We start from the raw sequence: 17483 nt of genomic DNA, 5'->3' as shown, positions 1-17483 counted from the left end.
CGATCTCGCCACTGATAATGGTCGAGATCTAGTAAATAATTTGAGAATTCGTGAAGTAAATGTCAATTTTGCGACCCCCAACTGTCAAAACCGAACTGTCAATTGTCGAAATTGACAGTTGTCAAATACGCTCTATTACACGAGTATCTCTATTCTGGCAGCTTGAAGAGCATTTATTGAGTTGACTCGAGTCAACTCGAGTCGAGGAATATGCCATGTATCGAGGTGCTTCGGCCTCATTGAAGGGTATACCTTGTATCACCTCGAGACATTTTCCCCGAGGCGAGGCACGAAGTGCTTCGCCATCGTGGGCCACACTGGTTAGGGATAAGTTAATGGGGGAGGCAAAACTCCCAACGTAACCTCTGAACGACAACTCCGGCCAACCCCACCCCCATCACAAACTTGGCCTCAAAGGTATACCCACAAAACAAAACGGGCACTCTCTCCCACGCCAATTCTTACAAGTTCCAATTTCTCTCGAAGTGAAAAAAAATAAAAAATAAACAAAATAAAGCCTCTCGGGGAACCACGCCTCCGATACCTTTATTGACTGGGCTGAAGTGGAATTGATACAAAGAAGCAATGTCATGACTACACTAGTGAAGTTGTTGGTGTGTTTGGGACGGGAAAACATATATATTTGAGATGCGTGACTATGCCAATGTTACGGGTACTATAACTGTGGCGTGAGGGTCTTTCTCTCCCCCCTCGTCCAATAGATTGGTCTGCTCATAACCATTGGAACACACAACACCTTGCAGAACCCAGCGTTAGGGATTGGTCGGAGAACAAATCATGGTATATCACTCGTTATTTGGTGTTCATCAATTCCTGAATTCCTCAATTCCTAAAGTCATAGCAAGCTTCCCCTGAGCAGCCAGCATATGTGAAGTGGTTGATCCATGCACGCAATCCCATAGCTTATCTAGCCGGCCCGAAGATTTTGTAATCAACCCACCCGAAGAACCTGGCACGAAGATCAATTCCCCCCTCTGGACTCCCAGGACTGGAGCTAGAGAATAATACCTGTACAGCTCAATAACAGTTACCGATACCGGTCCACGTGCACCCCGAGTTGTTTCTCTGCCCACCTAGACCGCTCGATATCTACATGTCTTCACCTGCTCGCCTCTTCTTCGCACAAACTCCACCACTACACCGTCTATCCGGTCCGTAGTCCGTCATCGACGGCGAGCTGTTTTGGTGGGGGCCATAAGCCACGAGAGTTTCGGGCAAGAGATCAACAATGCAATGATGATGATCATTGTCTATGCTACGAGCACCAGCCACCTAGGTGCCTACTCGGCCCCCACGAGAGCAATGACAGCATCGTGTTGAGAACATATGCATACTTGCAACAGACTACTCCTAACCGAACATTGTGTTTTCTCACTAGTAATCACTTTTTTCTCCTTCTCACCGATACTAAATTTTCAAAATGCAAAAACACACCCAAATGACGTCGGATCTCCAGGCAACATCAGGATAAAAACCACCATCACGAACCCGCACCCAGCGTTCTCGCCATCGCTCGGCATCGCACCATCACTTCAACAAACTCATAAGCGCAACCGCGCACAAAGTAAGTATTTCAACCCGACTAAGTAAAAATACTCCGAGTCTCCTTCTCCCTCCCCCCTCCTCCTCAAATAGGTGAGTACTCAGCCCTACAGGTACTCCGGATACCTGCAGTCACAGCAGATTCAGGACAGATCTACACTACATACATGTACATACAGAAACACCTGCAAGGTGGCCTTGCCGTTTTGGCGCATCCCCCAGCCACAATGTCCGTGCGTCTGCCACGTTGCGAGTCCGCAGATCGATCATGTTCCTGCCAGGAGTTACTTTTTGGTTTTGTGGTGTTTCCCACGATAGGTTTTGGCATGGGGTGTGCCCGTGGTTGTGCTCGCCCGACCTTGCACGGATCCATGTGCGCAACAAAAAAAAATAGAAACCGATACCGAAACTGAAACCCAGAGCTTGGGCGATCATGAAGGCGCAATGTGAGAAAACGAAAAGGAAACTAAAATTGGTTTTTTTACGAGCACGATACGAGGTTACGAGATACACAGTTAGTTGCTGCTTTTGCTGGCTGTTGCTGCATGGAGAGAATGTATGTTGTACCTGGACAAAACGGACACTAATAGTAACAGCAGAAGAAGCTATTTGAAATCATGGCACCGGGATCGGGATCATTCTCACTCTATTGTTGCCCTTCTTCGGAAGAATTTACAAGCTGGCTTGGTGGGAAGATCCTCAGCCAGATAGATTTCAGCCACCACAGTCGTTTCATGTGATCACTCATGTAGTTGTTAGCTAGTACTTGTTCGTGCAGATCTGTGTGGTGACCTTCGCTGTGACCCGCAGATCACTACTGTTCGGTATTGGTAGAACGGCATATTATTTTTGGATGGTGGTAGCTCGTGTAATCGCTGTAGGTACAGAGGTATCCTATTGCTTCGTCCGTCCGAAGAGGAGCCATGACGCCACAGTAACGGGGATAGGCCTGTGATGCCTCTAAGTAGAATTATACTTGGCCAACTACTAAGGCATACGGGCCACACGTGAGACGGATGCAACGAAGCCCATACGCAACCTGGGTCCAGGAATCACGCCACGCCGCGCCAAATGAAATCTTGGTCAATGTAATATTTGAACTATTTGGGTCAAATAGGATTAGGATACGATGAGAGTTACTCCAGTCAGATACAGCTTGATGCCGATTATCGCCCACGTGTATTTCCAAGAACATCTTTTACAGGTGAACCCCTTCCGAGAGTGAAACAAATTATCCATTCTTCCATTCTTCCATGAATGCTTCCATCGCTACCGTCCGTACAGCTAACCCAAAACAAGCCGGATTATTAGCTTGTCTCGCTAAATGGACAGGGGTTTTCTTCAGATGATGTAAATTTAGAACTGCCCTTCCGGATTCCCTACATCACCCCCAACTCTTGAGGCGAGCGAGCGATTTTTCCCCATTGCTAAAAGATCATGGGATTTTGAGTCGGCATCTAGGCAATTTTATTCAAGGATTCTCCATTCAAATGTCATAGCGCGTTGAAATTGACTGTTTTATCCAATTGGGGATTGCGAAGTTATCTTTATTGAAACAGCGAGTCTATTCCTGTTGTCCATAAAGTGCTCGCTGTAAGCGATAGAGATACTTAATTGTTGATCACGAGCACCTGAAGTAGTTAATTGAATTGCAGTACTTGCGACACGAATCGGTGAGGGTGAATCTTGTTAGGACGACCTGCAATGTTTCCGAGATTATGCGTCATCTGTCAGCAGCGCAGATTATCCGGAGTGCGGGTTACTTTAATCGGGGACTTCCGAAAATCGAAATGTAACAAACAACTCGAGAGCCTCACAAGAGAAAATGTAACTCTCGTTAGAAACTTTGCAACTTCAACCTGCTAGGCTCACTAGTTAGGGACTGCGCCTAAGAGATGTAGATACAAGCAAGCTTCGCCTCACCTCTTGTCTCGTACTGATGCTCGAGTCCTCGTAAATACCAAGCTAAAGCATAAATCAGCAACAATTCTTACGAGAGCATGCACGGCAGTTGTAAACAATAAGTCGGGAGCACTGTTTTTTTGCGACTGAATGAGATGAAAACTAACCATCATCATTGGATACCGTCTGTACTGGAGTCTAGATTGAATAGATATCAATTGAGGCTTTTGCGATATATCTTGAAACGAGTGAATTGTCGGATGTAGAAGAGTACGGCCGCGTGATGAGGATGAGGATGCTGGGGATGTTGATGAAGATAGATATGGTAGATATGGTAGAGAAATGCGTCACCTGGTTACGTTCGAAGCTCACCGAGCTTCTTGGTTGTCCACTTTCGACGCCCCACCCTGTTTGTATTTTCCCATAGTCTACCCCCCACCCCCGCCAACAGCCGATAACGGGCCGTTAAAGAAGGTAGAGTCGCTGAAAACACATTGCGGGGTGAACAAGATGCTTGTTCGCGACCACGGTTGTGAGTCCTCGTGACGGCCGAAGTGAGTGCCCTCCGAGATGTGTCACTGATAAGGCTTTCTGCTGCGCAGCCAACACCGTATTGCCAGATATTGCGCACCAGACAGAGTGCGAACACCTTGAACGTATGTAACGCAGCTTTTCCAGTGACCTTGAGTCAGCCTTTCGCGTTCAATAGGAAGCACTCCCTTGAGAGTGTGTAAGACAGACTTGACCTGCACAAGAGGCTATGAAAGTCCAGTCAGAGTAATTATGTATAAGCTGTTCAAATGGGTAGGTACAGCGGCAGTTTGAACATGTTTCCCAGGGATCTTTGATTGATCTGAGCCGAAGGAAACCTTCTAGAGTAATTCCGTATTCGGAGGCTGACACAGTCAGTGGGGGTTTGAAGAAAATCGCGCATTTCAGCCTCAACTACACCTAACCCGGAACACGCAATCACGTGACTGATTATCAGTAGAGCCTCAACGCGTCTCACAAAAGAGTTTAATTGGGTTTCTTTACCAGTGACCTCGTTGATCTGTGCTTTCAACAATTTTATCTTTAATAGGCTTCCAACCACTTTCCCAATTTTGGTAATTTTGGGTGAACACTTACGTCTCTCCAAATTGAGTATACGTCTAGTCTGCGTATCGATGAGTCTTTGATGTCGTTGTTTACAACGCAAACGTCTCTGGATGCGGGGCACAGGGTTCCACCGAAGGGCTGGTGGTACGAGATTTCCCAGTTTGTGCTTAACCCTGCGTCGATGTGTCAGCGTTTTTCGAGATCCAAGCCTTAGGATTACTCTGCTGCATCTGATGAAATGTTTCGTTGAATGTGTGCGGGAGGGATGATCCAGGCACTCGGAAACCTCAAATGGAAGAAGGTTATTATGTCATGTACGATTCGGTTTCGCAAGATTCGTTTCTTTAGAGTCGGTTAATGCGTGAATGGAGACCAATCCATCCGAATGATGATGGAAGGAAGAACTAGAAAGAGGACAAGGTGTCGCGTTCTATGTGTACGTATGCTAGGACGTCATGGGAAAGTTGTCGCAATCCCAAGGCTCAAGTGTAACCAAAGCAAACAACCTTCAGGTACACGAAAACCCTATATCACAAGCTACGTTGTTTCAATACCATCTTGAAAGTTGTTCTTTCTCTCTGAGCATGAGGTTCATGCTTCGTTGCATCAATCGTAATCATGCACCTGTCCACAGGCAAGCATTCGTTTCCCCTACAAGCCCCCCCCCAAAAAAAAAAAAAAATCCCCTCCCCTTCCCCCCATTCAGTCCCTCCATTCCGCTCCTCCAACCAATACCAACACACGGATATCGCCGGAAATTGTTCCTTGACTTGGACTCTAAACAGAGCTGCGTTGTCAGATCTGGTGTAGCCGGATTATTTGACACTTGGGTTGCGATGACCAGTCCTCCAAGACACTTTCGGCATGTAATTATATCTCCATGCTATGTTTTTAATTTAGACGAATATGTATAGTGGTTGATTGAGTGGTCCTTCAAGGATGTGCCAAGCCTCTGGGGATAAACGTAAATGTGCTTGCTGCTGTGAGCATTGAGCTCCGCCGTGACTGATATTATATGACATTGAGCGAGCGAGAGGAAAATTCATGTCCGACGTGACGGCCTTGTCCAGCCTCCTAATTTACCTTCTAAGGGAGAGCTTTGAGGGTAGATATGGGCGAAAAACCGCCTACAAAAATCACCGTGAAGACTAATATTACCGGTCCCGCGTCGGACTCAGAGGGTTCATGAGTCACCACCGAAGATGGCTTAGCAGAAAGCCACGGACCGATCGGTTCAAGTCACACGCTAACTACATTTGCTGCATTGCACTTCCGCAGGGCTGGCCAGGGTCGCAACGCGTTGCGCGCGAACCACATTTGAGAACTCATATTACATGTATTCTTATTATTACAGAAACCTCAGAGCATGCTTTTGGGGCGGAGTCCGCAAACGCGACCTATACATCGTCTACATATGATACTGCTCTACTTTACTCTACCCTTTTGTTCCCTGCATTGTTTCCCTACTTGGGCATAGCCAATGAATCCCTCCCCCTCTACGAGTGACTAACATCACACACACACCCCCCCTCTCCTTCTTCCACACCCCCCCCCCCCATTTCCCTTCCTTCTGCTATGACTTGAACACACTCCCCAAACAAAACACATCAACGCCAGGCAACGGTTACGAAAATGATTGGCCCGCTTAGCAGAGCAAGCTCTCCCTCCCCCCTACCCCATGGGAAACCTAATGACGGGTCATAGCATGCCTGCCGCAGCAAATCCACCCCCCCCCCCCCCGGTCAGAATATGAACCACCACAGACTTGGACTAGAGCAGGACAGCGACAAGGAAGTGTGACGCAAAGCCCAAAAGAAATAATCCGGGGGAGGAGTGAAAAAAGAAGCCCCATCGATGATGGGCCTGGCTGCGTCTCAGTTTCTTCTTGTGTGCCCAGCCAGCCAGCCAGCCAGTTAGTTCGCAGCTAGCTAGGCGGCCGCCGTCTCGGAGAGAAAGCTGGCAGGAAGCTTGCTGCGCTGCCTGCTGCGCTATTCCCTTTGTGTCCCGAGGACCAGAGACAGAAAAATATAATATAAGAGTCATTCGGAAACCAGTGTTCGAGCTTCTTTCATTTCGACCCTCATCCAAGTTTCCATTGCGAACAAAACAGAAACATAAAGACTCCTCAGCATCAGCATCCTTCTTAAGCTTATCTATATCTAGCTTGGTCAGAACTAGGAAGAACATTATATTCACTACCGCATCCTTGCCTACCTGACACTCATAAAACTCGGACGAACACCTTTTATCTTTGCCACTATCTAGAGCTCCCGTTTCAAGCCAGTCCACCCCTCCACCTCATACCACACACCCCAAGCTAGCAAGCAACTTGCCACTTCCGCTACCACAAACCACTACTACTCCCGTCACGATGCCTTCAAACAACCCTCCACCTCCGCCAAAGCCGCAACCACCCCGCCTTCCTACCCCAGACTTGCCACCAGCACCGCGGGGCATGTTCGGCGTAAGTTTTTAGCTTTCCGCTTGCTCTCCACTCCAATGTACTAATACACCTGTCATTACAGAAACGATGAAGTGTACCAAGTGTGGAAACACACCAAAATGAAAAAAAAGGAACAACTCAACTCAACCCCATTACCATACTCGGGCAAACCTCTATAAACGAAACCTCTAATCGGACACCCCCCAAAAAACACTACCCCCCGATTCTACCATGTTTTTTTACCTGGAACGACCTATCGGCCGGTTTGGATCTTTTGGGTCTCACGGACGGCGGACGGGCGGGCGAATACGGCTGGCAACAATGCTAGCTACAATTTTGCTTGCTCGGAGTCATTGTAAATCATTATGATTGAATTGGCTGGCCGGTCCCGGATGCAACGCATATATCTCCACTATCTCTCTATCTCCTGGACGGAGCGAGAAGAAAGGCGCGCGCAAGAAGAATCGGAATTCGGCCTACTTGTTGATTTCTTAAAGGGAAATTCGGTTTTTTTTCTTTCTTTTCTTGATCAATCGCCAGCTTCGCTTTCTAGCCAGAAAATTGCAGTTGGATGCAGGGATTCAACCTTTTTGTTGGCTCCCCCCGGTCGGATTCATTTTTTTTTTCACAACCTGCCATATTTTTCTCCAATCTTTGTATCTCGTTTCTCTCTCTTTTTACTTTCTCTCCTGTCTAGTACTTGCGTGGTTTCTATTTTTTCTACTCATTGTCTTTCTCTCTGGCATTAGCGTGGTTCGAGGAGAGCAGTACTGTTCTGTTTAACCTTTCCTATTTTTAGGATCGGATGAAACATGGGAACAGTCATTCTCAATGGGCGGTCACGTGGGGAGCCGGAGAGTCTATGACTCAGGAAAGGAAAAAAACGGAGGACCTTATTAAGCGGGAAACGAAAGCGGAGAATGTGGGAGCCGAGGGGATCTCAGTTTCTATTCTTGATGTATTAAAAGTTAGTTATTTTGGGGGAGTACTTTATGTCGTCTTTCTTTTCTTGTTTTTTTTCTATTTTGTTTGGCGCAGTTTCATTAACAGTTTTAGTTATTTTCTTCTTTTCTCCTTCTCTTCTTAAGCCTTTCTTTAGTGTGCGCTTTTTGCCTTTGCCTTGCGCTGTAGGGATTGCATGTATGGCTACATGTCAAGTTTCTTTTCTTTTTGTCTTCTTTTTCCTTTACGACTTTGTCTTTCCTTTCTTGAAAGAGTCGTTGTCTGTTGCTGCTTAGTTATTCACTCGCTTGTTTCATCTACAGGGTTAGGGATATTTCGTTCTTACTTTTCAAATTCAAACCTCAAACAAACCAAATCTTCAAATTCAAATTCAAGCTCAAATAATCACATCTCCAAACTCCACCTTGAAACCTGGCCACCTCATAACCATACCAAATTACCAAAATGAAAAGCACACGTAGAACTTGGAACCATGTCCATAAAAACCCACCGCGCCCCACCCCCTCTAGTGCCACCGTAAAAAAACAAAATTAATCAAGCACGTTTAAAAATTATTCCAAACCCTCGTCATCCGCCCCTTCAACCACATTTACACAATCCGCACGCGGCACTACCAAGTGCTGCCACTGGTACTACTGCTGGCGGTGGTCGCGTGCTGCGTATATGCCCTCGTGCTGGTTGTGATGCAGAAGTCACTGCTGGCCGCACCGGTGCTGTGTGTTGTGATCGCTGGGTGTGGGTGGTGTGCGTGGGCTTTCGTGGAAAAAGATGAGGTGGATGAGGAGTCGGTGGAGAAGGCGGGGGTGAATGGGATTGCAGTGATTAGTGTGCCGATGATGGGGCTAAAGGAGGTTTTGGTGAGGTAGGGTAGCGGGTTCTACTCGGCTTTGTGTGTAGGTGGTGGTAGTTGTGAGGAATAATGGTTTCGAGATGAGGTGTGAGTTCGAGTGATAGGTTGTGGAGTGGAGCGGGTGTGGATGGACGTGGGTAGTTAGCAGCTAGCTAGCCAGACTAGAAATGGCTGGGCAGTCCGTGATAGGCGGGAGTTGTGGTGGTGCTAGCAATTGATTGTGCACGATTACCGAGACGATCCTAGTGTGGCTGTAATCATATCAGATTGCAACTGATCGTTTGGCTGTGCAAACCACGACACCCTACTATTACTGGTACTAGTCTGATGAGTCACGCAAACCACCAGCGCCACAAAGTCAAGCACTCATTCATCCACTCATCCAATCCACGGCCAGCGAGGCGGCAATGGATGGCTATCTGTTCATCCGTATCCGCTCCACACTTTCACCGGGTTTTCAAAGCCATCCTCTACCCCACTCCCCTTCCCGCGAAAAAAGCGTTAGACTTTAGAGTACATGTAGGAGCAGTGATCTAGGCAGCTAAAAGAGCATCCACAACGAAAAAAAGATCTCAAACTTTCAAAGTCTCAGACAGACCCCGGAACTCCAGCCATCCCGCTCCATCCATCCATGAATCTCCATCTACCCATAAATACATGTTCATAAATAACACCCCCATACCCATGACCATGTCGATCAAGTTCTCAATATGAGGTACGAGGGTTGAAGTGTCTTGCGCACTGCGAACACCAACCAAACTAAAGCGATCTGCACACCCACCCCCGCTCGCACCGCACGGACCAGAAAATAAAATAAAATAAAAAAAGCGCCTGCATAATCGTTTCCATAACCGAGGGAGATCTGCCTGCAAATGCAAATGCAGATGTCAGTACGCTACGTAGATAGGGCTGAGCACACATGATCCGCCGCCGAGCAAGCTTGTCTGGCTTTGCTGCCTGCCGTGTGCGGGCTGTCTGGCCCGGGCAAACTACAGATGTTACACAACGAGTTTTTTTTTGTGTGCGCGCGTAGGTCTCTGCCTGTAGCGCACGTTCTGTATGTCTGCTGCGGTGTGTTGTTCGCTGGCTGGTTGGTGCAGAACTGTATCAGGTGATCTTGATTAAGATCGGAAGTTTTTTTCGTTTCGTTTCGGTTTGTTTCCGGGAGGAGGAGGGGCTTACCTGGTGAAGAGGTTTTTTCTTTCTTTCTTTCTTTTCCTTTTGCGTTGTGGGAGTGTATGGAGTGAGGTATGCGGTGGCCTTGGGCTTCTTGCATACATCATCACTTAGGTTTGGGACATCCCTGCAGTGTAGATCGTTTATGATTTCGGTGGAGAGATGCTTTTTTTTACTATTTCGGGTATTCTCTTCGTGAAATAGCTACACGTAGGTAAAAGCATACCTACTACGTAGATGTGCGGCACCATATCGGTACGTGTGCGAAGTGAGAAAGAGATAAAAAAAAAGAGAGCGATAAAAAAAGACCGGAAGAAAGAAAGCGAAAAAGTCAAGATCGGCAAAGAAAACAGACCCCGAGTCGGGGAGGAGGTGCATCCGTCATGGTGACCTGGTGGTGGTGGTTTATAATGCCAAATTCCCCCAATCGGCGAGGATGCTTCATGGTAGATTTGCTTTTTTAACTCAAGACCCATTCATGATCTTGAGCCTACAGCCTTTTATCGAGTTTAGACCCCCATGACAACCTTTAGGAGCAATACTTCTCGACATTCTGTCCTGAGCTCGTGCGGCGTGCATCTTGTAGGTTCCCGAGATCCAATCCTATCATACCACATTGTTCTGGGGGTGACGGAGGGCGTCGGCTCATAACCGGGATCGAGGGGTACTTTTAGGCACCCATCGTCCCAACACTTTACATTTGGCGAGCTCTGCTGTATGGTCCAGTGTTTCCGTCCAATGACGAGGACTCTTGATAGCTGGGACATTCTCCCTAGGCGGACAGTTCGAGTGAGAAGGCGGCAGAGTAAGGCGGACCGACTGAGGTCACAGTTATCCATAACTAAGGGATGAGGTCTTCGGTTGTGACTTTCGTAGTACTTTGCAGTTTACCGATAGCCTTGATGAGGGGTTTCTCGGTAGGAACCGCCTCTTCCGGCAGTGCTTGTGCAAAGCGAGGGAGGGTGGGGGCAGAAGAGATCAGAAACACAGTTGGCTGCGAATGCCTGTGGACGGGCCGTCGTTCTGGGGTCGGCCGCTATCGGTCTGAGACGTGGATAGGCATAGAGGGGCTGAAGGGCTAAGTGGCCATTACTGATTTGCGTTGTTTTGTGCGGTGTTGGCCTTGGGTTGGAAAGAAAACTTAGGGTGACGCTCGAAGGCGGAATGTGTTATGTCATAGACTATCACTCGAACCAGAAACCTTGCTCGTGTTAAAAACAATTTTGTCAACTCAGTGATGTGTTGATGATGGGGAAAGGGGGGGGGGGGTAGGACGAGGTAGTTAAGTGACTTAACTCTTTAATTGACAAAGAGTCTAACTGGCTATACAGTCAAGAAATATCTGATAATGGCAGTGACAGGTATCAATATGGTAGACATGTGTCGACAAGGCATGTCGACATGTCAGGTCCAAACAGCCCACCTATAGAAGCCCAATATTAAAAACCGAATATCTGAAGTGAGAGAAAAAAAAACACGGGTGCGTGGGTGGGGTTTAGAGGAAATCAAATGACTGGTGCTTAAGGCGTAAAACAAGCTCTTGAAGTATCCACCGTGGTATACACCTGATCTAGCTAGACTCGGAAGGCCGGAAAAGAAAGCTGCCTCTGGTCTCTTCGGGGCTGATAACTTTCAGCTTTCTAGTTAGCGAGGAAGTACATGCAAGATTGCAGAAAACTCCTCATGATATTAGAGCACTGATACCAATTGGAAAGTGAGAGGAGGTATATATTTTTTTTTGTTTAATTCAAGAGAAGAGGTATATGGCCTCTTACGGTTTAATATCACTCGACAATCTTAAATAAGATAGTTAGAAATTTCGTAATGCTGATGAATAGAAAATGGAGATCTGGGTTTGGCCGGGTTCAGCATCAACGAATCGGCTCGAAACCAGGATCGTTGACACCCGAGTGATCGTTTGTGATTATAACATTTTTATCTGTTTTGTGAGAGAACACAAGGTTGTACAGTCTTTAAACACTTTATGAACAATTTATAATCTAAGAAGTTATAGCCACGTATTCAACGAAATATTCTGGCTCAGTTGGTGGGCTCCTGCTCTTTCTGTTACCGCTGAGAGGAACCTTCGACTTGGTCCAAAGACAACGAAGCCTTCATTTGGATTGGAAAAACCCCATAAACAATCACATAACCTCGACTGTTTTTATTGTTTGTTACATTCACTGTCTTCTCTACCAATATTCCACCCCTGCCGTCTTTTTCAAACCATTAAACTTATTCCAATCCGCTCCTCCAGAATGTCAGACCCAAATCGAGCCTCGCCCGGGATCAAATCCTACATGTCTCAGTGGACAAGTTATGGTAATCCCTTCCCGTCCAATAACATCGAAGCTCCTGAGCCAGAATAACTCCTGTAGGTGCCAAACAAGAGAAACCACGACACGAAGCGACTAATACATCGAGTAAGGAACTTCAAGGAAAAAAGAAAACCCATTCCTGGATATCAAAATTCCAGAGACGTGCCCGTCAGGTTATCAAGAGAAAACGGGACAACAACTCTTCTCTAACGACGCAGCGTAGCTCCATAACCGATGATATAGTAGAGCCAGCCTTTCCTCCAAGACGCAGCTTGTTTCCGTTCCCACGGGTTACCTCTCCGGTAGCATTTTTGCCTCTTCCGAATCCAGAATCTTCGAGTTCTAAACTATCTCCTCCTATTGAGCATCACCTTCCTACCCCTCCGCCGCCCGCTTTATCTTCCTCTCAGGCCTCTCCTTTAGACCCCGTCGCTCTCATTGGGGATAGAGAGCCGGTCACTGGCTGGAGGCCGATTAACGCGACGATGGAGTTAAACGATCTGTGTTTTGAGTTCCTTCAAGTGGACGACAGGCCAACAGTGATCATGGAGGTAAAGCCAAAACTAGAGACCAGTAAAGCTGAAGATGTAACTGTCGATATCTTATTCGCAAATCTTGCGTTCGAGCACCTCAAGCCTCAGCTCAAGTTTGATCTCAAATCCCCCAAGGAGATGGGTGAAATGCTAAAACGAAGTCCAAGTCCTACCGAGTGGACCTTGGAGAATGATGATTGGCAGTTGCGATGTGTCGGTATCGGTAAAGGCACGGGTGACAGTTGGGCGAAAGTTCTGACCGTCGATCCTATTATGGAATCAGTAAATGGGGACTTAGAAGGGGAAGGTGCCAGCATCTGCAGGGGCCACGAAGAGGACAAATACGGGGGTTCTCGCGGAGGCCCGGACTTCCTACAGCGAGCAGTTCCTTTGGACTATCATCTAGAGAATTATGGTGGCGGGGGAATTGGAGATGTCCGCCGAATGTCAATTACAGAAGAGTCCCCTCAAGGTAGCTCTGGATCGGATATCACACTTCGGCTTGTGACTGATGGTGCTTCAAGCTTAAGTAAAACGATCACTCCCGTTTATAGTAGAGCTCCAACAGCTCGAGGATCACTAGCCTCATCAAGTTCCACTTCAAGACGGTCATCGAGATCACTCCCTAGTAGTAGAAGAGGCTCTACTCCGCTTGGCATAACTGAATTGCCCTTGGTAAAATCGGAAGGCTATGACAGACGGCTCGGGGATAAACCTAATATGGACTGGACAAGGGGTGCCATCCTCCAGAAAAATACACAAAATCTGGAAGGAATGGATGACCATCTGGACTTCTTGATGAAAGTCCCATGGTAAGAATCTCCTCACGATCTATTGATTATAAGTCCAATTAATGAATTATCAATAAACCAATCATGATTATAAGTCACATTCTGATGTCGGATGAATTCGAACTTTTAGGAATCAATCACCTATCGGTCTTCCAAATACTTGGCCCGTATCTCTCCGCTGTATCGCAAATGTTGTCATGTACGTCATTCCCTGTGTCGTTCAGTGTGCAGAAAGCTGATATCCCCATCCCGCTAAATAAAGGTCATTCACTCATCCTGCTATGGTATTCTGGGGTAAAGAACTCATTGCCGTGTACAACCCACAAGCAAAGATACTAGCTAGTGATAAACACCCGGGAGCCCTCGGCCAGCCATTTGAAATTGGGTTTCCTAAATTCAAGGAATATATGATGCCTATGTTACAAGCCGCACTTGATGGAAAAACCACCTTACGGACCAACGAGCAGATATTTGTTCATGGAGACATTCCAATGGAGGAACGCTACTACAATTTTATAATCTCGCCGATAATCGGAGCATCAGGAAGCGCTGAAGGTGTGCTAAAGCAAGCTCATTCCAGAACTTCTCAAGTAATCCAGGACCGCCGAATGGAAACATTGCACAAGATTCGGACGAATGTAGAACTTATCCGAGATCTGGATCGCGATAATTTCTGGAACTTAGTCCTTGAAGGGCTGGGTTCTAACGAGGTTGACAGCCCGTTTGCAATTCTCTATAGGGTCGTTTCCGAGAAAAGCTGTATCCTAGCCGGAGCTTTAGGAATTCCAGAACATCTCCAAGTAAAGGGCGGGTTGGTTCCAGAGGAGGTTAGGGTTGGCGGGAAAACCACATGTAGCTCCAGAAATACACTCACGGGGGCTTCGAGTCAGTGTGATATGTCTTCGTCGTCTTGTCCTAGGGTAATATGTGGACATACCGAAGAGCATAGTGAAAGTATGACTCCGGCAGACGAAGAAAATACGGGCACAACATCGTCATCAAGTGGATTTGCCGATCCTGACGAGCAATTTCTATTCTATCACGAGATGATACTCGCACGGGAATCAAACTCTGTTATTGTTAAAGACCTGGCAACGGTACCGTATAATTACAAGCAAGGACTTTCCGAAATTGAGTTCAGAGGGTTTGGAGACCCATGCACGCATGTGGCTATCATACCTATCCAACCTAGCCCTTCAAGGACATTTGGATATCTTATATTGGGGCTGAATCCAAGGAGACCATATGACCATGAATATTTCGCGTGGCTTACTATGCTAATGGAACAACTTGCAACCTCTCTCGGAAGAGTGAGGTTATTGACGGAAGATTTGAGAAGAGCTGTGCAAGAGGCACGCCATCAAAAACAGTTGGCATCTCAAGCACTTGAGAGAAAACGACAACAAGAGAACTTTATTGATATTTCATCACACGAACTTCGCAATCCTCTGTCTGCTGTCTTACAATCAGCAGAGGGAATTCTTGGGTTGTTAAATAGGCATAAACTCGGTAGAAGCCAAATACTAGACGTTGAGCAGATAACTGACTCAGCTCAAACAATCCTTCTTTGCGTCAATCATCAAAGAATAATTATTGAGGATATTCTGGCTGTGAGCAAATTGGATTCAAACTTGATGACAGTAACTCCTGTCCCTACGGATCCTAGAGATTTAGTGTGGAACGGGCTGAAAATGTTTGAAGCCGAATTTGCTGAGAAAGGGATTCACTGGGAATTTCGTGTGCTTGAAGGTTATGATTTATTGGATGTCTCGTGGGTTAACATAGACCCAAGCCGTACAACACAAATTTTAGTAAATCTAGTTGCTAATGGTTAGTTCCTATTCTCCACAATACCCATCCGAATCTCCAACGAGCTCACACATCTACAGCTATTAAATTCACCGCTCTCAAACAAGGCGAGAAAAAGATTTGTGTTCTACTTGATGCTTCATTGGAAAGCCCGACAAACTGGTCGAACTTTGATTACCTGCCTACTGAAAAGCTTCCGGAGAAAGATGAGGCGGATGCCCCAGATTGGGGGACAGGACAGCGTCTTTTTCTGACAATCACTGTTAAGGTATTTCGATTGATTTCCTTGATTTTAAGCACCCTAAAATCTCTTGGTCAATACTTGTCATTAACGTTTAAGTAGGACACTGGGATAGGTATCAGTAAGAAGAATAAACGAAACTTATTTCAGCGGTTTAATCAAGTTCCCAAGACGCACATCACTTACGGTGGAAGTGGCCTTGGCCTTTATATTTCCAGACGTTTATGTCAACTGCAAGAGGGAAATATTGGTGTATCATCCGTTGAAGGCGAGGGAAGTGTTTTCCGGTTCTATATCAAGGCCTGTCGAGCCGACAAACCAACAACTCCGGTTGTGTCAGCATCGATTAATTCACCCTCAAGTACACAGGGAAGTTATCAATCGAAACGCCCAAATAGTCACCACTCCAGTCCCGGAAACATTCACGTCTATCCAGATCTACCCCAGCACCCCTCAGAAGAAAGCAGTATACGTAAGGTCAGCCAGAACCCACTTTATCATGTTCTGGTTGTTGAGGACAATTTGATCAATCAAAAGGTCCTTCGACAGCAGCTGGTCATGGAAGGATGTGTGGTTGATACAGCAAATAATGGAAACGAGGCCCTGGAAAAGATCATGCAATCGAGGTTTGCTAAGAAAGACGGAAAGCCACTGGATGTAGTATTGATGGATATGGAGATGCCGGTTATGGGGGGTGTTGAGGCCACTAAAAGAATTAGACAGTTAGAGGCACAGCGGAGAACTGGACATATTCCAATTATCGGCATAAGTGCAAATGCCAGGTCTGAACAATGTGAGAACATATCCATGATAATATAAATATCTAGTTGTACTAATAGTATCCATAGTGTCCATAATGACTGCGGCCGGGATGGTAAGTAAAGAGTGCTGGTCAGGCAGGTAAATACATTTCTGAACAATATCTGACAAATACAATAGGATGATGCAATGCCAAAGCCGTTTCGGATCCCCGAACTACTAGGGAAGTTTAAGACACTTATTTAATGCTTTCTCAGTCACATAAAGTGACCGGACTTGTTTGTTGACAATAGCCTACTTGCGGTTATGACCCCAAGAAAACTTCAATTACAGTGCTCTACGTATCAGTCTTGATTTCTTGTATTAGAAAACAAGAGGCACTCATCCTGCTCAACTTTCAAACTCGAGCGATGTTTTTTTCCTTCTTTGCTTCTTTTATCCGAATGATAGACATTTGGTATCAGCATGCGAGCACAATCGCTACCAGGCATTGCTGTTATACCTACTGAAGTTTCCACAGAAATAAAATCAGTGTTAAATCAATCACAGGGGTTAAGCAACTTCTTCGCTAGTGATTCCATTAATTGTCATTTAGTATAAATTTCATGGTTATTCGGATTTTCTTCTAATAGTATAAACTTATTGGGTTGGTGTCTATTACATAGCACTGCCTTGGCTGGAAAATCAATGCCCATGCTACCAAAATAACCGGCTGAAACCGTTCAGAACCTTTATCCTACAGTAGAGTAGAGATCCCTGTGATTATACTCAGAAAAAGTATGCGAGTGAGACTCTATGATCAAGCCATGAATACGTCACGCTTACATTAATTATATCCTAGCTAGGTCCAATAAGTCTCCCAAAGAACCGACCATAGTCGTAGTAACATACATATAACGAACAAAAACCCTGATCACTTCCGCCCGGACCAGCCTTAGACAGAATGTGCTTATCTGTATTTCGTAAATAAAGATTTGACGGCATTCCACGCCTGGGAGTCAATTAATGAATTAAATAAAAATAAAAAAAAAACCCCT

General features: G+C 46.2%; 1 protein-coding gene across 1 annotated transcript; it reads left to right on the top strand.

Moving 5' to 3' along the window:
* Positions 1 to 12253: 12253 nt before the first annotated feature.
* Positions 12254 to 16692, top strand: LAJ45_00927 (uncharacterized protein; the record flags this gene model as incomplete). The annotated part of the gene is made up of 7 exons (XM_046110526.1): positions 12254 to 12317; positions 12374 to 13658; positions 13900 to 15467; positions 15527 to 15714; positions 15790 to 16480; positions 16536 to 16561; positions 16627 to 16692. The coding sequence occupies 7 exons, from the start codon at positions 12254 to 12256 to the stop codon at positions 16690 to 16692; spliced, it is 3888 nt and encodes a 1295-aa protein (XP_045975704.1).
* Positions 16693 to 17483: the final 791 nt, after the last annotated feature.

Source organism: Morchella importuna (assembly GCF_003444635.1).
Source record: "Morchella importuna strain M04M26 chromosome Unknown Morimp01GS002, whole genome shotgun sequence".
In the NCBI taxonomy this organism is placed as follows: Eukaryota; Fungi; Ascomycota; class Pezizomycetes; order Pezizales; family Morchellaceae; genus Morchella; species Morchella importuna.
Note: the sequence above shows the minus strand (reverse complement) of the source record. Positions and strands in the feature narration are given on the sequence as shown.